The 24,853-nt window shown below is 42.3% G+C and overlaps 1 protein-coding gene across 1 annotated transcript in view; it reads left to right on the forward strand.

The window, feature by feature from the left end:
- The first annotated feature begins 612 nt into the window (after positions 1 to 612).
- slc37a1 (solute carrier family 37 member 1) overlaps positions 613 to 24,853 on the forward strand; it is a 42,462-nt gene continuing 18,221 nt past the window's right edge. Inside the window, exons 1-7 of the mRNA XM_056289325.1 lie at positions 613 to 772; positions 3,291 to 3,553; positions 11,821 to 11,902; positions 13,003 to 13,120; positions 15,893 to 15,971; positions 23,580 to 23,715; positions 24,030 to 24,106. Coding sequence (XP_056145300.1) covers positions 3,498 to 3,553; positions 11,821 to 11,902; positions 13,003 to 13,120; positions 15,893 to 15,971; positions 23,580 to 23,715; positions 24,030 to 24,106 — 548 coding nt within the window. The 5' untranslated portion in view covers positions 613 to 772; positions 3,291 to 3,497. The remainder of the gene's footprint in view (positions 773 to 3,290; positions 3,554 to 11,820; positions 11,903 to 13,002; positions 13,121 to 15,892; positions 15,972 to 23,579; positions 23,716 to 24,029; positions 24,107 to 24,853) is intronic.

The following is a 24,853-nucleotide window of genomic DNA, read 5'->3' on the forward strand; positions in this document are numbered from 1 at the left end:
CATGTCCTGTATTCAGAATACGAACTGCTCCCATCAGGTAGACGCTACAGGGTTCCGATTAAATACTGGAAAAGATACCTGAACAGTATACAAACTCTTTCACCCCTGTATCAGTGAATCTCATAAACTCAGTACATAAGGAGGGTGTGAAATGAGGGGTTGTTTTGCACGTATTTGAATGCACTTTATGTCTGTTACTGCACTATATGTATTTTTATGTGGCAGCCTTTATGTCCTTTTTGTCCAAGACACATTTCCCTCGAGTCGGGACAAATAAAGTAATCTTGAATCTTGAAATGCAAAGTTCGCTTCCCCGGTCCCTGTTTTATCACGATTATCTATTGTCTGTTTACAAGCACCTTGATTGTCAACTTGTTTATTTTTTTAACCCGACTTATTGAGCTGATAAACTGTCATTGCTAACTTGAAAAGTTACTGGCACACACACACAGAGAGAGAAAGAGAGAGAGAGAGAGAGAGAGAGAGAGAGAGAGAGAGAGAGAGAGAGAGAGAGAGAGAGAGAGAGAGAGAGAGAGAGAGAGAGAGAGAGCGAGAGAGAGAGAGAGAGAAAGGGAATGGCCAAAGATCAGTCGGTCATCAGGCGGCCGGAGTTCTTCATGCGGCTCTGACGTCATAGGGAGCTGCGCCGCCAGTGTGGCTGGTCCGGGTGACAGATGCGGCGTTCAGAGAACAAGGAAGTGATCGATATCTCGCCTATTTTAAGAGTGAAAAAAACAAACGCTTCGTCCGTTTGTTCATCGTTTCACACAAGGTAAGCCTTATCGAGTGTATCGCTGTTAATCGCGGAGACACGAGGGGTGCTGTGTTGTTGTTTTTTTCTCTTCCCCCAGCAGAGACCGCCGATTTCTCAGCGGACCGTCCGTCCATGAGGATGGACGGTCGACTGTGGTTTTATCGTCTGATATTGCTCCGGTGTGCGTGTGATGTTTGTTTTTTAATTTACAAAAGAAAGAAAAGGTGTCGCCGTTGCACAGTGTTCTTGCATACATCACATCTGATATACAGCCGCGTAGAGATCGTCTATCCCTGATGCTAAATCTCGGGATTTCATCATCTGTAACCCAAGTGCTTCAGGCTACAAAGGCGCAGGGGTTTACCGAGTTCAGTCGCGATTAACCTATAGGCTACGTTTTTAGCAGATACCCGCTAAAAAAAGAAGTGAGTAAACGCAGGAAAGAAGATATGCTATACTTTGTCACATAAATTAGATCATCTCTACGGTCGTGGCCATGAGATTGAAACTCCACGTAAGTGTCTGGTTCGTGGCTGATCACTCCACGTAGACTCTGTTGTCAGACGATCAGCTTGCGTAGGACACCTGAAAAGACGATGGTCATAGTTTGATCGGAGTCAGTTGGGTGAACGGGGTTGCTAAAATTACAGTTGTGGTTTCAAATTACCATTAAATTGTGGGAGTGCGCCAGTTTGCCAGCTTTCACCACACTGATGTTGGGTTGATTTCCTGGTTTGCTGACGTCACGATGCTCCTCTGGGTTTGCAGTATTAATATATCAAAGAAGGTTGAATCAGTTCATCTGGATACAATGTTGTATGCAAACGTTGTGTGCAGATGAACTGATTCAACCTTTTTTGATTTTCTTACCTAGATTATTGAGCATGCACCAAGACTGTAGTCATATAGATTTGCCAATGTGATTTCAGGCCCATTTTCTGCCATTTAAGAGACACATAATCCTCCACAATTTGGCAGATTACAGTCAGACAGATGCTCAGTACAGTGGTAGGCCATGGCACATTTGTGAGGGCTTGGGCTCAGATATGCCTATATATGTTTATAATGTGTTTAGAACAGAGCTTTGAGGAGTGGTCTCAACGTTGGAAAGGCCCCCTTTTAGATTGACAGATGGATAGATACACAGATATAGTAGGCAGACATACATATGTTTGTTCCAGAGGTAAATTCAGATGTCTGTTCAAATTGATGTGGTGGGGTTGTGACTGTATGAATGTAAAGTAGGGCCTTGCTGAAATACAGCGAGGGAGTCAAGACCTCCCCCTTGACTAATGTTATAACTAGATGTGCTGTTCATACATATTACAGTTTTTCCTCTTCTGCCAGGTAGATAATTACAATCACTTGTACCAGTTCTGAGATTATTTGGCTGGTTCGAAAGGCTGACAAAAAGTGAACATCATTAACTACATGGTAGACTAGAAAACCACTAATTCTGAGGACCAGTTTGAGAATCACTGTTTCAGCCAAAGATCGCATGACTGGCCGTTTGCTTTGGATTAGTGTCTTGTGAGATTTGTCTAGCGTAGGTTTACTGGGTTAGCATAATTTCTCTTGTCTTTCATAATGCAAGTCTTTCTGAGAAGTGAATAGTATGCTGTTTCATGGATGTTTCGCATCAGGGCATCTCGTCTCTGAGCAGGCAGAGATGGTAGTACAGTCGCCCTGCAGCATTGAGATACTGACTAGTTTTATTCCTTAAGGTCAGTGGACTGCTCTCTGATATGCAAGCCTGAGAGAGACTTGGGTGGAGACAGGGTGGCACAGGGGTGAATTTAGCTGAGCAATGGAAAATCTTACCCTCAGCAAGTTTCCGTGATAATTAAGCAGCCTCAAGCAGTTTTTTACTACTACAGTGGACTTGCAGTCATGGTGTTCAGTTGGACTCTGGTATCAGTCTCTGCCTAACTTTTGTCCCCACTGGTTTTGAGTTGGACTTGCCAGCTTAAAGTCGTGGCTTGTCTCTTCTTGAGTGGTGTTGACTACAAGGCTACTGGAAACACCCATGTTATGGTCATCACTGATTGTTAACCCCCCCCATCCCCATCTTCCATCAACCTTCCCCCAACTTCCCACTTTCTGTCTCATTTGTTTTCTCTTTCCTTCTGTCCACACTCCTTCTTCCCATCACCTACCTGTTTCTCTTCCCTAATGTTGCGCACTCTCTTGCACCCACTCTTTGTCAACCTTCCTGGCGATGCTTGCTCTCTCTCCCTCACTCCTTTTTCCTTCTGGCACTTTCTTTCCAATACCCCCCCCCCCACACACACACACGCATCCTCTTTCTGTCTTGCTGTCTGTGTCCTTTGCTGTCTTTCACTCTCGTTCCCTGCCTGTCACCTCTTTCTCTTCGTTTTCTCCCTTTTCCTGTAAGCTAACCTTTCTTACTTTCTCTCTTTTTCTCTTGTGTTCTTTTTCTCTTTTTTTCTCACTTCCTCCCTTTTGTCCCTTTCTCTCTTTCTTTGTGTTTTTCTCACGTGTTTCTCTTTCATCTTGCCCTCCAAACCACATCAAGGTGCCTGTTGTACTCTGCAACCACCTCTGGTGAATGACATCCGTTGGCCATGTGTCCCGGTGTGAACCGTCTCCCAGCAGCCTCCTCTGAGACGGAGATGAGCCCGGGCAGCGCTACTGTGTCCGAGCATCGCCCACCAGCTTCTTCTGCCTGATCTGATCTGCTGCAACAATCTCGGTTCTCCATCGTTGAAACTCTTGTCTGAACATGGCGCCAATTCCTCCCGGCATCCGCCTCCTGGTCTCCTTCAACAGGGACCAATGGTGAGTCCTTGTGCTTCCTTGTTTGTATTTGTGTGACAGTCACCCCCCTCCCCCCTATTGGGAGTGGGTGCTGTTGTCATTCTCTTGTCTTGGTGTGTATTTTACCTTTTTGCCTATTTATGCTATGCATATGGTGTGTTTGATCCCTACTCTGGCTGTCATTACCCTTTTTAACTTTGATAAACAAATAAGCTCAGTAGTCAAAACAAGTTTTTTTCCAATTACGACTTCTGGGAAAAGTAAAGGCCTATTTCCCTCAAAATGATCTTGAAAGGGTAATTCATACATTTATTACCTCTTGTTTGGATTATTGTAATTCATTGTATGTTGGTGTAGCTCAGTCGTTGCTTCGTCGCCTGCAGCTTGTACAAAATGCAGCTGATCGCCTTCTGACAGGAAAGAAATGATGTGATCACATAACGTCAGTACTGGTCTCCCTTCATTGGCTTGCTGTCTGTTTTAGGATCCAGTTTAAGATTTTATTACTTGTTTTTAAGTCTTTAAAGAGAGACTGACATGCCCTTTCTGAACACATTTTTTAACATTGGGACTTTGAATCATAACCGAAAATAGGTGTGGTTTTATGAATTCAAAGCTATTGGCTACTGTCTTTGCGTGGGGGGGGGGGCTCGGTACCGCTCGTCACTTATTTACAAAAAATGTCGGATAGCGAGGGCGAGAGGGAGATCCTCTGCGAGGATTACAGTTTTGAGGAGGAGGATTCAGTGATACAAATAACTGTTAGATAGATAGATGATAGATATTTAGATGAATAGATAGATAGATAGATAGATAGATAGATAGATAGATAGATAGATAGATAGATAGATAGATAGATAGATAGATAGATAGATAGATAGATAGATAGATAGATAGATAGCAATACATCGTAGCAAGATCGATAATAAAGTCTCAGCAAAATAGCACAAACTCGAGCCAAGTAGCTAGCAGGAGGGGGTGAAAGAATGGCTTCTCTGTGGTTTTATAGCATCTCGCTACGGACACACCCTATATGCAAATTGACTGGTGTCTACGTATCCATCGGCACAATTTTTCATTGGACACGATCTACAGTCAATCACAGATCTCTCTCGAGTGGCCGCAGATGCGCTGTTTTGGCCACTGAATTTCTCTGTGGTCACGTTCCAACTCGGAACATAGCCTATCAATAGGAATTTTCAGATTTTGATGTCAGTATCACTTTAAATGGGCTGGCACCATCTTATTTATCTGAGCTAATACATCGTCATACACCAGTCAGAGCACTCAGGTCAACAAACCAGATGCTCTTAAATGTTCCGAGATCCAAGCTTAAGAATAGGGGCGACAGAGCCTTTGCGGTGGCTGCCCCTGATCTCTGGAACAACTTAGCAGTACACATAAGATCTGCTCAGACCCTACAGACTTTTAAATCTTGGTTAAAGACCTACCTCTTCTCGCTGGCATTCAATTCAAGTTGAGCTTGACACCGCGATTTTATTGTGTAAATATACTGTTTCTCATGTTTTATTATTTACAGTTTATATTCTTTATTTTATTATGTCTTCTTTACATATATTTTTATATTCATATGTGTCACTTATTTTATGTTGTACTTTAAGGTTGTGCAGCACTTTGGTTCAACTGTGGTTGTTTTAAATGTGCTATATAAATAAACTTGACTTGACTTAGGAAGCCATTTTTGCTGGTGTGACATATGTCAGGAAGTCAGTTTGCAAGCGCGCGTGTGTGTGTGTGTGTGTGTGTGTGTGTGTGTGTTCATTTTATCTGCACTAAAGTAAGTGTTGGCAAGCTACCATGTCTGCAAACAAAATCCAGGTGTCAAGCAACCAATTGTGTGTGTGTGTGTGTGTGTGTGTGTACATGCATCTGCTCACTATGTTTGCATCTGTACACTTGCATCTGACTAGTTTCTGTATCAGTCTGTCAATCTGCCTCCCAAGTCCTCAGTGTGGAACATTTGCTGAGCCTGCCCTCTCGGTCATCCGCAGTGTGTCTGTTTATTGCTCCACATGGCAGTGTAACTACAGCGGTCCACGTAGACATGTATTCGTCGACGTACATTTTAAATGTTGCTGAGGTTACACCCCAGGCAGTTTCTAAAACAGATGTTCAATTTTTTTTCCTTTAAATGATGGATGTATTTCTTCAGTACTACCTGTGCACTGGAGCGCATGGTGTTACTTTCATTTAAATATGCATCCCATTTGCAATAAATGTATTTGACTGACACTGTTTATGCAGAGAGACTTGAATGCATCATGAGGGTAAGTGGCAGGAAACCACCAGTGAGGAGTGCAAAACCGCAGTGCCCTGATGAGCAAAACATGTCTGGCCTCTTGGGCTGATCCTGTTTGATAAAACAAATGCTACGTAACAAAATTTGAGTTGAAGAAAGCTTTCGCTTCGGGGCAAGAGTATATTGGATGAATGGGAGGAGGAGGATATGAAAGAGGGAAAGCTAGTGTTACAAGTGAGAAGATGGCTCACTTACACGAATACACACATACACAAACGCACTATTATTACAAGAATTTGCCCGTATTGTGTTTGTTAAGTCCCATATAAAATTATGTCTTGCTTCTTAGGAAGTTGCTGTAAATGATCCAGATAAGTATTTATTTCACTCTATAAGGTTGTTGTACACACTGAAATTATTCATTTTTCAGACATTAGAATTAACAAAAAAAAAGTGTTCCTGCTCAAATTACCTTTTTGTGTACTGTCCTCAATTGTAGATGTGGCAAGGGAGGCATGTTCTTGTCAAGGAAGAATTTCATTGGACACAAAAATATGCCAGAACTGCAATTATGCATGGTTTATATTTATATACTAAACATTATATTGTTAGTGCAAACTACCAACTGCTGCTTTTAGGAAAGCTATGTAGTTGGCAGGGAAGTCTGTTGTAAATTCACATGGTATTTAGTGCAACAAAGAATTGATTTCCATATAATGTACCACAGTAGGGTAGCAACAATTTTATTTGGCTTTGGTGTGGGTGTATGCCAAGGACTTACTGTGTATAAATTATGGTTTAAAAAAAAGTCTATGTTAGCCTCCAAGAACACATGCAGTCTCCATAATTGGACTAGGGGCTTGTGTCAGAAGTGGTGTGCTACACAGGAAACGCCTAAATGTTGAGTCGTCCCACTCGTCCCACTGTGTTACAGTGGCAAGATGGTTTTGTAGATTAGTGTGCTGGCTTGGGAAACCCTCCATGTGCTTTGATGGTATCGATTCAAAATCTGTTCTTGCTTTGCTGTCTCTGTCATTCAGGCTGCTTATCTTATTGACTTATTTTTTTCCCCGGGGTAATTTTCAGATACTGATAACTTTTCCAGCAAGGATCCTTTTTCTGTTCTCCATACCATCAAGCCTTCATTAATTGCATTGTAATTACACACAATAAATTACATCCGTCACAACAAGCAACTTACCAAGTCAAATTCCTGATGTGTGAAAACCGTCTCGGGGAGTGAAACACTCCTTGTTTCGGAAAATCATGTTTTTCCACTTTCAGCTTCTGCTTACATATTTTTGCATCAGACGGCATTTCTTTTTCACTGATCACTGATCTGTGCTAGTTGGTCTTCCTTTTGTGTGTCTTGTGTGTGTTGATGTGGGAAAGAAAAGAGATCCTTTAGGTCCCAAAATGAGAAGTATCTTGGAAATCATGCTTTTTACAGTAATCTGTCATGATGAAATCCATAAGTAGTCAGCGTTGCCAGTGTTGGTGGCTGAAAACAAGATCATAAACCTGTTTGCCTGTGTGTGCTCAGTACGCGTGCACAGAGTCAGCCAGGTCTGAGAGTGGATTCTGTGAGTTTGATTCTACTGTGTGTGTGTGTGTGTGTGTGTGACAAGGAAGACGAGAGCGAGTGAGGAAGTGATAAGAAAGAGTGAGAAAAAGAGATGTTTCAGCTTTACCTCACCGCTCTAAGTAAAATGGGTTTATGACTCCTGAGAGGATCAAAGAGCGTTCCTGCCACCAGAAACACACAATGCTGCTGTCTGCCTCATCACTCGGCCCCACGTTTGAAATGAACAGATTCCACTGGTAAACCAGAACTAATAGCATTCAAACTTTTTTCTTTTTCTTTTCTTTTCTTTTCCCAAGTCTGGAAACTTAACCCGAGTCACAATACTGGCAAAAAAAAAAAAAAAATCATGCTGTTTTTTTCCCCTATTTTTTCCCTCAATGTTGTCGCTGTGACACTGATAGTGAGGTTCAAATGATATGATACACTTGATTATTTCTAATGAGGCTATGGTAAATTCTATTTGAATCCTGCAGTTTATTGTTTAGTGATGCGAATAAAGACAACAAAACCAAGCAAGCAAGACGAATTCAAATAGAAAGGTAGGGGAAACCCAGCGTTTGTCACACAATGACAAAAATGACATAGTGCGCCCATGTGTGTGTGTTGGTTGGGGGGGGGGTAGTCATGGCATTTCTTTCAGTCATTTGGTAAAGTTTTGCTGATATTTTCTCCTCATTTTGTGCTTCAGAGAAGCCGACATATTGTACATGGCTCATTTTGAACATGGGGGGGGGGGGGAACTGTTTAGTAAAAAACTGTCTGACGTGCAAGCATGCAGCTTGGTTTTTGGATGGGGATATCTCCAAAGTACAATTCTGTCCTTCACCAGCTAAAAGACCAGTCCAATTTGACCTTTCTCTTGAATTATAAACTACAGCCTCTCGGGGGTTTTAACTTGCAGTAATCAGTATTGTGACTATGATATTCAGTCTTTTTTTTCTTTTCTTTTTTGTTCGGTATAAAGAACAACAACAAAAATTCTGTCTGTGTGAAATAGAAGTGTATGTGGCCCAGGACAGGTGGAGCTGTGTCTTGCTGGCTGTCTGGCTGCTGCTTTTGGCAGGCCTGCTGTCCTGGGCTGCTTACAGTACACACACACAAAAACACACACACACACACACACACACACACACACACACACACACACACACACACTTATGCAGTGGGATATACTGTAAACAAACAAAGCTCAAGATGTACAAATTACTTACGCCAAGTGAAAATATTGTAAGTCTGGTTTTGATGAATTTTCAGTTGGTTAAACTGGAAGTACAAACACGTGCACACACACACACACACACACACACACACACACACACACACACATAGGAACATGCTCACCACGTGCTATGCAGCTGTTGCATGTGTCCACTTGACCCCTTTAGTTCATCTCTAGTTCATCCTGCAGATACTCAGGAGTATATTAGGAGTCTATTTTAATAATTCTGCAAAATATTAAACTACGTGTGTTGACGAGATGGCAAACATGAATGCATTTGTGAAGGGATTAGTGATTGCGGCTAATTTTGCACCGTCCTGAGATTGCTGACTAGCAGATGTTTCATCTACAGGATAGTTGTTCTCAATCAGGTCCTCAGATGACTACCACCAGTACTGCTGATTTTCCAAACTGCCGGGTAGATAATATTCATTCTACTGTTGTGCCAGTTATTCCAGCGTCCAATCAGTGAGTTTATTGACCTGACACGGAGCTTGGCATCGTTTGAGTCTAAAAAACTACTACTACTTTTGGCTGCTCCTGTTAGGGGTCACCACAGCGGATCATCCGTTTCCATTTCTCCCTGTCTTCTGCATCTTCCTCTGTCACACCAGCCACCTGCATGTCCTCCCTCACCACATCCATACACTTCCTCTTTTCCTCTTCCCTGGCAGCTCCATATTCAGTATCCTTTTCCCAATATACCCAGCATCTCTCCTCCACACATGTCCAAGCCATCTCAGTCTTGCCGTTTGAGACTAAAAAAAATGAAAGGAAAATCTGATGATGTCATATGAAATGTCACATGTAAACTCTGCAACTCCACTTTTGGGCATTTTGATATTTTCATTAAACTGGAGAGGCACATGGTTGCTTCGTAACCCACAGGACAATGAAACCCAGTCAAATGCAGTTGTATAATTTAGAATAAAGGGTGTAAACTACATCCAAAGTGCACATGTGCCTTAACAAGATTTGTTCTCTGTTGTTTTCAGACAGCAGGAAGGATATGCATTTAAGGTCTAGGCATTGTGTACTTGGTGTTGCAGTCAAGTCAGAGGGCATAATATATGGATGGGTATGTTTTTGTGTGTGCAGTAGGTTGGAGGACATGTGCGTTTTAGGGAAAGAGACTTTGACTTCAAACAGTTTGTCTTTGCCTACAGGAGCTGAAACACCAGTCAGTGGGGAAATAAAGCAACTAAAGCAAACGCAAACTAAACATTAAACCTCCACGATCATCTTGATTGTTGCCTGCTTGTTGGTTGATGGTGCACATCTTGTGTACAGAGTCTGGTAAAGATAGGTGTTTGTTGTTTTGAACATCGTTTTGTGTTTTTTTTTATGTGCTTGGCTGTGTTTTTGTACCTGATCATATTTGAAGGGCTTTGAAATCTTTGGGTAATGGCAACTTCCTGCTGCCGTGGAGGACAAGTTGGCAGGCAGACGGGTACAGACAGACAGATGGATAGACGGATAGACTGACAGACAGGCCTAGTCGGTAGATCTTCTTCTCCTTTCGGCTTATTCCCTTTTTCTCAGGGGTCACAACAGCAGATTTTACCATTTCCTTTTCTTTTAAATTTATTTTTATTGAGTTTCTTTAATTAAGGAACGTTAATACAAATGAACAAATGCAAAAGACAAAAAACAAAACAAAACATAAACAAGAACTAAAACAGCACTGCCTTAACAAAAGCACAGCATCATCTCTGCAGCATTTGTGACATTAATAATTCAAAAGTCTGTCAGCACATCATCAGTCCTTTAAGCAAGTCACCAAGTGACCCATTCTACAGCTCAAACCTGGAAACCGAAAAAAGTCCCTGTGGCACAACCAGAGCAAAAATAAGAACTAGGTTAGGGCTAGAGCAAATGCTCATTTGGAGATCTTGGGTAAACATGACCTGTCAAAGATGCATTTTTTTAACTTTATAGCCAGCATACATAAGTAAATAATCTTGGTACAAACAGCTAAACATCCAGAATGACTTTCATATTTTGGTGTCCTGCTTTGGGACAACAATGCATCCACACAGAATCCATGACACACCTTAATCAGGCTGGTCTGGCAGATTAGATAAATGTGAATATTCTTCACCAGGTTCATTTAGGAAAGCATTTTTGGGAGCTTCTTTGCTCTATATGTTGGTGCTATTTTTTCCCTCCTTTATACACTTATAGAAAAGAAAGAACAAACAAAGGGAAAAGAATTTGTACAGGTAGGGAGTGATCTTTTCTTTACATCATCATCATTGATTTGTGAAAACAAAGGATTTTACCGTTTCCATTGGTACAGGGTACCACAGGGCCCATGCCTGTCGCCACATATGTCAGCATGATTGTATATGCAAGAAAATGGCAACAGTTGCTTCTCTTATGAAAAGAGGTATCGGCAACAACCGTGGAAGGCCTAGCGGGTAGATCGTTAGCTTTATTTGACTTCTGTTTGATCCAGGGGTGAAGGTGAATTAGTTGCTGTACTCTCTAATCCAGCAACCTTGGAGGTTTTAAGGGGCTGGTATGTCTGTTTCACAAGCGGCTCATCTACAGCGTTGTGTTCCCGGCACTCAGCACATGTTCTTTGTAATGAGGGGGGAGGCGTGCGCAACAAGTCCAAATATTTGACAACCATTCCCTGCGTTGTCTCGGGTGTTTCGTAATGAGTGGTCTGTTGGATGTAAGGGCTTGGACCAGTTACAGTGTGCATCAGGATCATTGTGGCCCGTGATTATGCGCTGGTTATGTTTACTGATTACACAAGAGCCCAGTGGAAGAGGACAGAAAAAGGTGCAGTAGCCTCACTGTCAAGAACTTCTTTGTGTCTTTTAATGATTCACAAAGAATTGCAAACACTATCGAAATTTTTTTTTTTTGCGCGCCCTTGCTACTTGGGAGGCAGATGCAACTTCAAATATATGTTTATTTGAGGTTTAGTATCTTTTTTGTGTGCGTAAAAGGAGGTCAGTAAGTTCAGTGGTGGCATTGATGTTTAACATGCAAGTTGGCGGGAAAGGAAAAACTGCTGTTTTTTTTTTTAATCTTCCCTTTTAAAATTTTGGTATTTTCAAAAATATCACTACGTGTTAACAGGATGCCATTGCTTATCAGTAATCACTTACTGTAATATACAACCTAATGGGGGACATTGAGATGGTCTCTGTTCCATGGTCCTCTTATTAAATCCCATTCTCAGTGCTGCCCTCTGTGTTTTTGCTCTGCAGGTACAGAGCCCTCACCTTTACCCTCACCTTCTTTCTCTACACCAGCTTCCATCTGTCCAGGAAACCCATCAGCATCGTCAAGGTAACACACGTGTGCATACCCTTATATGAACACACACACACACACACACACACACACACACACACACACACACACACACACACACACACACACGAAGATCAAGATGGATGAATTACATTTGTAACCCCAAACACAGACATAATTCTGAATCATTCCTAAATTAGAGCAACACAACGCACTCATTCTGACACTTAAAAAACATTAAAGGTTACCCACGCATTACTACAGTATCCACAAGGGGATCATGGCATATGAAATCGACTGATCAGGGGAGTCAGTTGACAGTGGTTGGTTAAACCTGTTAAATCCACTGAAGTGGGTGCAGATGAAGGGGAGAGGACAGTTTAATAATCACAAGGCTAAGGAATAGCCCAGGAATAGTTTGACCAATATGGCAATGAATTCATCTTAATTCAATAGTTTGCCCAGCCACCATCTGTGGGATGAAACTGAGCAAACTATTTGGAGAAGCAATCTGTTTACTCACCAACATAACACAACTATAGGATGCATTGGACCCAGCATGGACTTGCATCTTGGTTTCACATTTTAAAGATGCCTTGTTCAGTCCATACCACATTAAAATGAACACTAATGTTGCTTTAAGAACAAAGTGAGGTGTAACTCAATATTAGGAAAATGGCATGCTTTACATGCAAAGTATACACACTCCAACAAAGGGGCATTATTGAAACCTAATATTCACTCATATAATGTGCCACCAATGAAAGTTACCTGGAGGGAAGATAATCAGGCTTGTGGCCATAAGTTTGTAATTTTCAATACCCAAACAAGCTGGGAAAACATAAGTGACAACATGTATGAGCATATCACTTTTCCCTCTCTCAGCAACTTCTGCTGTTGTGTCCATGAGCAAGGCTCTCAACTCCCCCCAACCAATCCAGTGGAGCTGCTCAGTAAGCTGCTGTACAAGTCTGTGGTTGTATGGGGTGGCTGCCAGGTGTGAGTGTATGAAACACTGCAGGCATGCTCATTCGACTTAAAAAAGAAAAGAAAAAGAAAACATTGACGTGATTTTTCCTTCACTCCGTTGTCTAAATTCCCTGTCACCTTTTTCTCTCGTCTGCTTGTGTTTACAGAGTGAGCTCCATAAGAACTGCTCATCTGTCAATGAGATAGCGACAGCCAGCATCAGCCGCCAGCAGCGCTCTCTGCCTTCATTCCACACAGACATGGACTGTAGCTGGAAGCCCTTCGGTTAGTTTGTGAATCGATTTAAAAATTTAAAAGGGGGCACTTGGGGCAGCAGTATCTCAGGGGGTAGAGCAGGGCATCTGGTAACTGGAGGGTTAGAGACTTGGCTAGTCTTAGGTCAACAGGAAGAGAGTTCCATAGGGTGGGGGCTCTAAAAAGCCCGATCACCGTTTGTAACAATAACCAGCAGAGCTCCATCTGCAGATCTTAATGGTCAAGATGGCATAAACCAAGTCAATAAATCACAAATATATGTAGGAGCAAGACTATTTAAAGCCTTAAAAGTGAGCAATAAAAATTTAAAATCAATTTGAAATATAACAGGGAGCCAGTGTAGGGAGGCAAGCACAGGAGTGATATGTTCATGCCTCTTTGTCCCAGTAATGAGCTGAGCAGCGGCATTTGTACCAACTGCAGACGGTAGAGGGAGCCCTTGCTGATACCAGAATAAAGTACATTACAATAGTCAAGCCAAGAATAGATAAAAGTATGTACAACTTTTTGCAGATCAGCAATTGATAAAAATGGCCTAATTTTGGAGATTAGCTTGAGTTGGAGAAAGCATGACTGAACAACATGTTTGATTTGACTATCAAAACTGAGGTTAGCATCAAATATTACCCCCAAAATTCCTAGCAGCCTGCTTAAGACTACCTGACAGATCACCAAGATTAGTAATAAAAGGGCTGATGGAATTTGACCTCAGACTTATCATTAAATTTGAGAAAATTTTCGGACATCCAGGATTTAATGTCTGAGAGGCAAGTTGTGAGATTGCTAGGGTGCTAGCATCTGTGGGTTTTAGTGGCATGTATAACTGAGTGGCATCAGCATAAAAATGGTAGAGCACATCGTGATTTTGAATGACCTGGCCCAGGGTCAGCATGTATATAGAAAAGAGAAGGGGGCCAAAAACTGAGCCTTGAGGGACACCCCAACTCAACTGAGCCACTGAGGAGGGATAGAGTTACCCAGAACAACAGAAAAAGTTATTTTGGTGAGGTAAGAGCGTAATAAGCTAAGAGCCGAGCCCTTGATGCCAACCCAAGTTTCCAAGCGATGTAAGAGGATGTTGTAATTGATTGTGTCAAAGGCAGCACTTAAGTCTAAAATAACTAAAACCGAGCAGTCACCTCTGTCTGCAGTCAGCAGTAGATCATTAGTGACCTTAACTAGAGCTGTCTTGGTACTATGAAGTGCTCTAATCCCAGACAGGAAACTAAAATAAAACGGTATTAGTGTTCATAAAACAAATCAATTGAGAATAAATTACTCTCTCTTACCTTAGATAGAAAAGACGATTTGGAGATTGTTCTGTAGTTACTTAGGGACAGGGGATCTAAATTAGGTTTCTTCAGCAAGTGTTGAACAATGGCATGCTTAAAACTGTCTGGAAAAGAACCAGAGGCCAGAGAATTATTAAGAATTTGCAGAATAACGGGGCTGATAGTATAAAGTACCTCCTTGAGCAGCTTAGTGGGAATGATTTCTAAGATGCAGGAGGAGGAGTTCATATTGGAGACTGTACTCTCTAACACTGAAATTGTAATTGGTTGAAACAGGCAGAATTAACATGGGGAATGGAACGAGTGCAAGACCCTGGCTGGATTTGGGACCTAATAGTCTCCACCTTATTTACAAAATGAGTGAGAAATTTTTCAGACAACTGAACATCAGTTTCAAAAAGAGAAGTGGAGGGACCATTAATAACAGAATCCATTACCCTGAAAAGAACTTTAGGATTGTGGTTATTTCTTGATATTATTTCAGAGAAGTATGCTGATCTCGCACCCTTAAATGCCTTCTGATAAATTAACATTTGGTTTTTAAGGGTGTTATGTGCTAATTCAGACTTGTCGACCTTCCATTGTCATTCTGATTTTTTTGCAGCGCCTTCTAAGGGCACAAGTGTGATCATTCAGCCTGGGAAGGATATTTGATTTTGTTTCCTAGTTTTAAATGGTACAGTTTGGTCAAGAATGGATAGGCACTGATCATTGAATGAATTTAATAGTGCATCTGGATTGAGGGCGGATAAAGAGGGATTAAAGGATGAAGAATTAAAAGCATAACAGAATTTAACTGCCAAGCCAGCATTGAGAATGCAAGAGCATGTTTTATGATAGTGACTAGGAAAAGTGAGCTTTAGTGGGACCTTGAAAATAACAGCTTTATGGTCAAATACAAGCATATCCACCGGATTAAGACATTCAAGAGAGAAACCAGATTAGAGTACAATGTCTAAAATGTGGTAACAACCAGATGAGCTGGTTGTTCCCTTGTGTGGTTGACGCCACCACGGTGTATGAGTGTGTGTGCATGGTTGAATATGAGGCATAAATTAATTGTAAAGCACTTTGAGTGGCTGTTGCAACTAGAGAAGTGCTATATAAAATGGAGTCAATTTACCATTACTACTCAGAGGGCTTTGTAGCACCTAAATGGGTGCATTTCGTTGTGTTGGAGCTTTCTGGGCCTCGATTTATATTTTTGTGTTTGTTTATATTAGAACATCCATATGAAAATGTGACTTTTTAAATTCTAAATCATTCTGTACACTTGTGCATTAGCCCAACTACACAACACAAGCATACTCACATGCACGTTTACTTTCTCTGTGTTTCTGTCTCTTCCTCTTCCTTTCCCTCTCCACCTCCTGCTCTTTTATAATCTTCTAAACCAAACCATAGTGTCTGCTGCTTAGTGACTGCACCAAGTTTAAATTGAAATCAGTGTCATTTAAGAAAACCGCAACAAAGATCTCTCTTTTTCCAGATAAGAGCAACTACAAACAGCTGTTAGGAGCCATGGACTACTCTTTCCTCTGTGCCTACGCGGTGGGCATGTACCTCAGGTAAGACATACTTCAGATGATCCTGATTAGTTTCCCTTCCAAGGAAAATTAGGTTATTAGTGAATACAAAAGAAATGAAAGAGGGGTGGCCTGGTCACTAAAGATGAAAAGGTACAAGTAGATGTCAGTACAACAGCTATGAACCATCGAAATAAATTGCACAATAGAATAGGGGGGAAAGAAACAGTGAAGATGGAGCATACTACTTTCACAATTCAAATATAAAAGTTACCTTGTATGAACAGAGAAGTTTGGCAATGATGGCTATTGACAGATCTACAAATATTTGTCATAAATCTATGTTGGCATCCAAAAATACAAAGAAATCATCAGTAATATATGTAGTTTTAAGCAATGACTATTTGATGATCTAATAATTTCCAACTCATTGGAAATAATTAGATCGTAAAATACAGTATTATCTACCCGGATGGTCATCAGTTCACTTCTTGGAAACACAAATGACTGAGTATCACCGACTATGTATCTCAGTTTTTGGCTATCCATTTGAGGAGACGGTGCCTACTCTTAACTGCTACCCTACCTACTTAACAATTACATGTCTAATAGGACTTAACAACTTTAGCTGTACATAAGTAAAAACAAACTAGCTATTTAGTGTATTTAATTTAAGCACACATCAAAATGTAGATGTGTCTGCAGCTGTACTTTTGAACTCGCTGCCAATGTAGGCTGACTGACTCTGCAGACATATTTTATCCTCCGAAAAGAGGCTCAGCAGGGCTCCTCAGCTGAGGATGCAATGTCACCATCTTATAACGTTGTCCAGAGCAAGTAATGATTCCATCCTATATTTAGTTTGTTAATCAAACGTCCTTCAGTCATGTGGGATGGGATAAAGGAGAGATAAATGAGGTAAAGGAGAGAGGTTGAAGATCAGTTTTTTAGAGTTAAGGCCAATTAGAAAACTGAATTATTGCATTGTAAAAGTTGGCCACAAGTCACCTCTTAGTCATTGCTCTTCTTTTTGTCATTGAAATAAAACACCTTATCTGTTTACATCTCATCTCTTGTGATCTATTTTAACCTCTCATTGTAAATGACCCATATAATTTTGTCATAATATTTTTTATTATTATTGATTTGTATGGTGCTCATTATTGATTTGTATTTGGTGCCTAAAGTACAGTCCTGATTGATATTAACAGCGAATTACACTTCCTTTTGTTATGTGACCTTTATTTGAAAAACTCTGGTCTCCCATGATGCTGTGCGCTGCTGCGAGAAAACGGCAGAACAAAACTGAAAGTTGAACACGATGGTCATGTTCGCTATGCACAGAACGAATTCACAACTTATAATTCATTGATCATCATCATTTATTTAGCACCTAGCTGGAAGGCGAACAGCTCTTACGGTGGTTCTATGGTGTGTCTACGGTGTGACTAGTAAAATGCTGCAATAAATGGTCTGATACCGCACCATGGACCCATCAGTCGTTATTGGAGTGCATCGTCTGAATAAAGTCCGGCTGGAATGCTACAGTAAGAGCTAACCCCTTCATCAACCCTGCCGCCACGCTGCACCGAGAGGTCTACAACGACGAATCACGGGGCCAAGTTGCTACTACGTCTGGTGTTGCTGACAATGGACACTTGGTCGAGCAACTCGGCGCCATTCTATGGGTCTTCTAGACAAAGAGACTTTACGGTCATCAGGCAGCTGGCTAAAGGTTTGGTGTGACGGTCAGACTCTAAAGGTATGAAACATTTCATTGATTGATAAGGAACAATTCATCTTCACTGAGAACATTGATAAACATATGGTTTGAGAAGAAAAGGTTTAAGAAGAAAAAGACATCAACAACAATGGACATTTATTGAATTTGATGTTTCTCAATGTGAAGCTGATGGGACTTTATAGAACAAATAAGTTCACACAAAGTAACAAGTGAATAAAGTGACTTTGTTTATTGACTGTTATTATTATTACTATCCATTTACTGATCATCCTTCCTGTTGACTGTAAAAAAAAAAAGGGGGAAAAATGTTTAATGCATGATTTATACAGTCTGAATGGTAACTGAATGTTGTATTCAGTGGAGAGATTGATATTATAACCTTGCAGTCAGTAATATAACAGTCAGCCTACAGTAATAGGCTCTAGTCCTCTAAGCAGTCTGTAGCTATACCAGGTTCTCTGCTGCTCTCTTCGGGTAGTCTATGGGCTATAGTAAAGGCAAACAATTCATTACATCACATTTATCATGGCAGAATTGAATATGACCAAAACAGAGAATCCTGCCCCACAGTCAGAGCTAGAGAATCAAATAAATAGACTACAGCTTAAAATTAGTAAGCTACAAGAGGCTCTCAACGAAACGCTAGAGACTACCGAGATAGAACACTTAGAGAAGGAAATTCAAACTAAGGAAGAAACACTAAGTAGCCTCCAAAGTCAACTTGAAGAACAAAATGGGGATAGCCTCCGACGCTCGACTCGAGTGAAGATCTCAACTCCTAAAATGCTTGAACTGCAACAAGAGGAGGCGAGGAAGAAGGAGAGAAAGCTCCTCTCATTGTACGAAATATGGAAGAGTCGAGCTCGTGAGTCAAGAGAGCGGCTAAAGAAAGACCTCAAGGAAACTGAGCTGGCATCTCTGCTTGATACTTTGGAGGAGGATAAAGAGGCTGTGTTGAACACCTATAATGACATACGAGGTCACTTCACACCCTCAGCCGAAATGAGAAGCCGTGTTGATGCATGTGAGGCAGCTACAACAGAGATTAAGAAAATCGCCTATGAGAGGATTGTAGACATCGATTTAGATTTTGATGCAGAACAAGCACAACGACGTCTCAAGGAGCTACTCAAGGGCGGCTATGCGCGCTCAATCTATGGATCCACTGTCTCAAGAGTGTCAAAGTCAGTCCACAGCCACGAAGGCAGCACTTTAACAGTCAAACGTGTGGACGCGGCAGCAGAGCTTGCAGCAAAGGAAGCGGAGTTCGAAGGGTTGCTTGAATAAGATAAGCAAAGGGAGAAGATACAACGTTTGGAGGAGCAACAAAGGACACTAGAGGAGCAACGAAGGACGCTAGAGGAGCAACAAAGGTGGCAGCTTGAAGTTGAAAAACGCGCTCTTGAACGTCTACAGGCAGAAAAGGACTTAAGGGCTGCACGGGCCAGACTTCAAGTCTATAACCACGGAACATCACAGGGCGGCAGTGTCCACTCTAATGATCCTGAAAGAAATCTTCACAGCTCCCCAGCTACCAGCAACCAAACCCTCAATATAACGGCATCGTCACCTGACGTAAACGTGTCGTCCCTCGCCCGGGCCCTCCAAGATAGTATAGCCCTGAATAGACTTCCAGTGCCAGAGCCATCGGTATTTAATGGCGACCCCATTCAGTTCATTGAGTGGAGAACTTCATTCATGTCACTCATTGACTCAAAGGCCATCTCCTCAGCAGACAAGCTTTACTACTTGAGGAAATATGTAGGTGGCCCAGCTCGTAAGACACTGGAAGGGACCTTCTACAGAAACGATGGCGAGTCTTACAAGGATGCATGGAGCAAACTGAATCACCGATACGGACAGGCCTTCGTCATACAGAGAGCCTTCAGAGACAGGCTCACAAAGTGGCCAAAAATCCAACCAAGGGATGCAGAGGGACTTAGAGACTTTTCCGACTTCTTGAACGCCTGCCAAGACGCAATGTCTCATGTGAAGAGCCTCGAAATATTGAACGACTGGGAAGAGAACATGAAGCTGGTCCACAAACTGCCAGACTGGGCAGCATCTCGATGGAACAGGAAGGCTACCGAAGCCTTGGACAGGAATCAAGAATTCCCCAGCTTCAAGGACTTCACCACCTTCATGCAAAAGGAGGCAGCGATCGCATGCAATCCGATCACCTCACCTTATGCCTTACGCAACTCCCGAGTCTAGCACAGCAAAACCGAATAAAAGGGACCCTAAGAGGAACAAGGCGAGTGTTCTGAGTACGCAAACTGAAACGGACAGTGACAAGCAAAAGCCAGCCAGCGGAAAGAAAAAAACCCCCTCTGCGTTCTGCCAAGACAGTCAACACGGGCTACATGCATGTCCCAAGTTCATCGCCAAGACTCAGGAGGAGAGAAGAGAATTCGTGAAAGAGAACAAGCTCTGCTATGGCTGCACCAAACTCGGCCATAGTGCGAAGGACTGTCGACATAGACATACCTGCAACACCTGCAAAGGCAAACACCCCACCTGTCTTCACAATGACAACCACATGAAAAGGGAACCGTCTGCAGCTCGGGAAAACACTCCCCCAAGCAACGCTAATGAATCAGAAGCTGCCGCGACTGCAATGTCACATGCCGTCACGACTGGACAGTCTACCAACACATCGATGATTGTGCCCGTATGGGTGTCGTCCAAGAACAACTCAGGAACAGAAAAACTTGTCTACGCCCTGCTGGATACACAGAGTGACACCACATTCGTCGACCAAGAAGTGAGCAGCGCTCTAAAGGCAGAGTCCTGTCCAGTGAAACTGAAGTTAACGACAATGATAGGACGTGACACTATCGTGAAAAGCCAACGAGTCTCGGGGCTTCGTGTGCGCGGTTACAGATCTTCCCTCCACATCGACCTTCCTCCTGCCTACGCTAAGGACGGTATACCGGTGAACCGCGCCCACATTCCTACAAGTGAAACAGCCAGACAATGGAATCATCTCTCTGCAGTCATAGATGAGATTCCACCGCTGCAAGATTGTGATATTGGTCTTTTAATAGGATACAACTGTGCGAGGGCAATGGCACCGAGAGACGTAATAGCAGGAGGAAATGAAGAGCCTTACGCAATCCGAACCGACCTTGGATGGAGCATCGTGGGTTGCTCTTCACCGTGCCTTGACACTCCAAGCATGGCGAGACAGTGTTTCCGGGTAGCTGTGAAGGAGCTCCCGCCAGTCACCCCTGCAGATGCTATTCGCATTCTGGAGTCCGACTTCAACGATGCCAAGGAGGATGAAAAGACGGTGTCCCAGGAAGATATCTTGTTCCTGGACAAACTCAAAAACGGCATCCAGAAGAACAGTCAAGGTCACTACGAAATGCCCTTACCTTTTAAGGAGAGACCCAACCTACCTGACAACAAACAGCTTGCCATCGTTCATCTCAGCCATCTGAAGAGGAAGCTGTCAAAGGATGAAAGATACAAAGAACAGTACATCAAGTTCATGGAGGATGTCATAGAAAAGGGTGACGCAGAGGAAGTACATGATGATGGGAAGAAAGGAGATCTCAGCACGCAACCTCAAGAGTACCGAATGAGGGTGCATATCTTCGGTGCTGCCTCATCACTTGGTTGCGCAAACTACGGCTTGAAGTACCTGGCTACTGAGAACAGAGACCTATACCCCCTAGGTTCACAGTTCATTCTGAGAGACTTTTATGTCAATGACGGTGTCGCAAGTATGGACAGTACAGAGAAGGCTATTCAGCTCGCTCGAGAAGCCAGAGAACTTTGTGCCCTGGGTGGCCTTAGACTCCACAAATGTGTGTACAACGACAGAGCTGTAATAGAAAGCATACCGTCATCTGAACGTGCATCAGAAATCAAAGATCTTAACCTTACCTTGGATGACCTACCTTCAGAAAGAGCGTTGGGGATCCAATGGCACATCGAGTCAGACTGCTTGAAGTTCAACGTCAATCTCAAGGATCAACCTGCAACATGCCGAGGTATACTGTCTACGGTTGCCTCCTTGTATGACCCCCTAGGGTTTGTCAACCCATTCTTGCTCATCGGAAAGGGAGTACTGCAGGAAATGTGCAGACATGGAATGGGTTGGGATGATCCTCTGACTGATGAACTTCGCCCACGGTGGGAGAGATGGAAAAATGACCTTACCAACATGGAGAAGATAGACATTCCCCGGAGCTATGCACCTGCAAACTTTGGGAGGGTCACCAGACAGGAGTTACACCACTTCTCCGATGCAAGCACGACTGGCTACGGACAGTGTTCATATCTTACACTCAGAAATGAATGGAGGTTGGGTAGAGTTTTAGAGACTGTAGTAGATAGAGATGGACTGGTTAGGAGGGTGAAGATCTGTCTAGGGGATAGAAACCCAGGCAAAAAAGGTGAATAGCTCACCAAGCAGACAGTGCTTGAACGGCCAGTTCAAAAACTGGTCTTGTTACTAGATAGTGACTAGTTAGTTACTAACTAACACATGCCTTGCATCTCTTGAGATGTGTTTTTTATTTTGTTTTAAAGTACTTCACACTCCTTTCCCACGATACTTATGGTTTATGGTCATTTTGAGTTGAGAAATCATTTGTTTTTGCTTATGCTTGATTTTCTATATTCAAAACATTAATGATTTGGTGGGAGTGTAAATGACCCATATAATTTTGTCATAATATTTTTTATTATTATTGATTTGTATGGTGCTCATTATTGATTTGCATTTGGTGCCTAAAGTACAGTCCTGATTGATATTAACAGCGAATTACACTTCCTTTTGTTATGTGACCTTTATTTGAAAAACTCTGGTCTCCCATGATGCTGTGCGCTGCTGCAAGAAAACGGCAGAACAAAACTGAAAGTTGAACACGATGGTCATGTTCGCTATGCACAGAACGAATTCACAACTTATAAGTCATTGATCATCATCATTTATTTAGCACCTAGCTGGAAGGCGAACAGCTCTTACGGTGGTTCTATGGTGTGTCTACGGTGTGACTAGTAAAATGCTGCAATAAATGGTCTGATACCGCACCACGGACCCATCAGTCGTTATTGGAGTGCATCGTCTGAATAAAGTCCGGCTGGAATGCTAGACTCATTTATCCCAGCCTCCACCTTCCATACCTTTTTCTCATATTGTCCACCACTTTTCCCTCCTCTCGTCACTTTGTGTCACCATATCAATAGGCTTTTGTGCTTTTCAGATCTCAGGAGCGGTCATGTTATGTAACGTGCTGGGACCCGTGTCATCTCCCTGCATCAAGTTCGAATAGTTTGAGCTTCAGCCAAGGCAGTGGAGCTATGTTGAAGCTACAGTCTGAAATCACTGCGTCAACAGCAGTTAAACTCTCACTGGCTGTACGCTGTGTTGACTGTAACATGTTATAGAGAAAACACTGGTCGATATCTGTGACATCACCTATTCACAGTGAAGATGGGTATGTTGAATCTGTATAGACTGAAAATGGCTCTTCAGAGTAGTGCACATACATAAGAATAAGGAAGAAAAAAAAAGGCAGCAGACTTCAGAAATTCCCAACTGGCTCTCTGGCTAGTACAAGAGTTGGCATAGAAACCGAGCAAAAGAAAGGCCAGCCAAAGAAGTTATCCACATGGTTGGAACTCAGCTTTGACACATTAGATTGACTTTCTACTTCAAAAAGGGGGGGGGGTTATGTATAATTATGTCTAAACTCATGTCAAAAGGGATTCAAAATGCATGACTAAACATATGGGTTAAATTTAATGTTCTTCATGGGTTAAACTTAATGTTCTTGGTTTTGTTTTCATATTTATGTTACATGCAATTTAGCAGGTGGTATAAAATGTAAGCTTTAAGGACAGAATGGAATAAGCATTTGGTAAAGTGATGTCATCACTCTGCACCCATGTAGTGGCATCATCGGGGAGCGCCTGCCCATTCGGCTGTATCTGACGGTGGGCATGTTGACCAGCGGCCTTTTCACCTGCCTGTTTGGACTGGGCTACATTTACAACATCCACAGCCTGGGCTTCTACATATTTGTCCAGGTGAGGAATGGAGACACGTGTGTGTGGATAACCAAATATATTTGCACACAAATGCCACTACCTTATAGATACACCAGCAAACACATGTACATCTTACACATTCAATCGAGCATGCACAAATTTATGCAAACAAACACAAACACATGGTCACATGCTTGAAGAATAAATAAGCCCTGTTCTCATCCTAAATTGGGGTAAGTGGTGAAATGGTGTAACCTCGCGCTTTTTGGAAACCTCTTCCCTCAATGTGAAATGTGTTTTGTTGTTTGTTTGTTTTTTTTTTCCCTTTCATTTATCATTTGCTGTTGTCTCAGGTGGCCAATGGCTTGGTCCAGACTACTGGCTGGCCCAGTGTAGTGACCTGCATCGGCAACTGGTTCGGCAAGGGAAGGTGAGCACTACTCTGATCAAAACCGAATCTGTGAACTCCTACTTACCTACAGAAAATGTAAAAAAAAAAAAATGTAAAAAAAAAATCACAAGCCTAAATTTCATTTGGCTGCTTATCTTTTCAAGTTTTTGTTAGGTTGAGATGAACACTTTGGGGTTTGGTATCTGGAAAGATGCCAGTCCTTCATTATGTTTTTTAAGATGCTGCAGCTCAGTGTGACTGGAATATGGTTTGTATCACTCTGGAATATGGTTTGTATCACCATAAGAATCTATTACAGGGTAATTTTACAGTGTAAAATGCTATCTATTGTTATTTTGAATAAGCTCAAACCCTTGTTTAACAGCTGGAAATTAAGTGGACAGACTGACACACACAACATTCAGCGAGCTCATAGACAGAGATGGAAACTGAGACAACACATTAGCATGGGAAGGGGGGCTGCAGCTCCCCCTAGTGGTGGGTGCATTCCCTTCCCCCCAGTAGTGGCAGGTGGCTAGTGTAACATCTTAGACCCAACAGTATGCCCAACTTTTCCTAATGTAAAAAAACAAAACAAAAACATACCTTTATTCCACAATCTCAAGCGGCTGAAATGAGTTTCCTCCGTATGGTGTCTCGGCTCAGTCTTAAAGATAGGGTGAGGAGCTTGGACATCCAGAGGGAGCTCGGAGTAGAGCCACTGCTCTTTCGCATCAAAAGGAGCCAGTTGAGGTGGTTTGGGCATATGATTAGGATGTCTCCTGG

The sequence above is a fragment of the Lampris incognitus genome, chromosome 11 (genome assembly GCF_029633865.1).
Source record: "Lampris incognitus isolate fLamInc1 chromosome 11, fLamInc1.hap2, whole genome shotgun sequence".
Classification (NCBI taxonomy): Eukaryota; Metazoa; Chordata; class Actinopteri; order Lampriformes; family Lampridae; genus Lampris; species Lampris incognitus.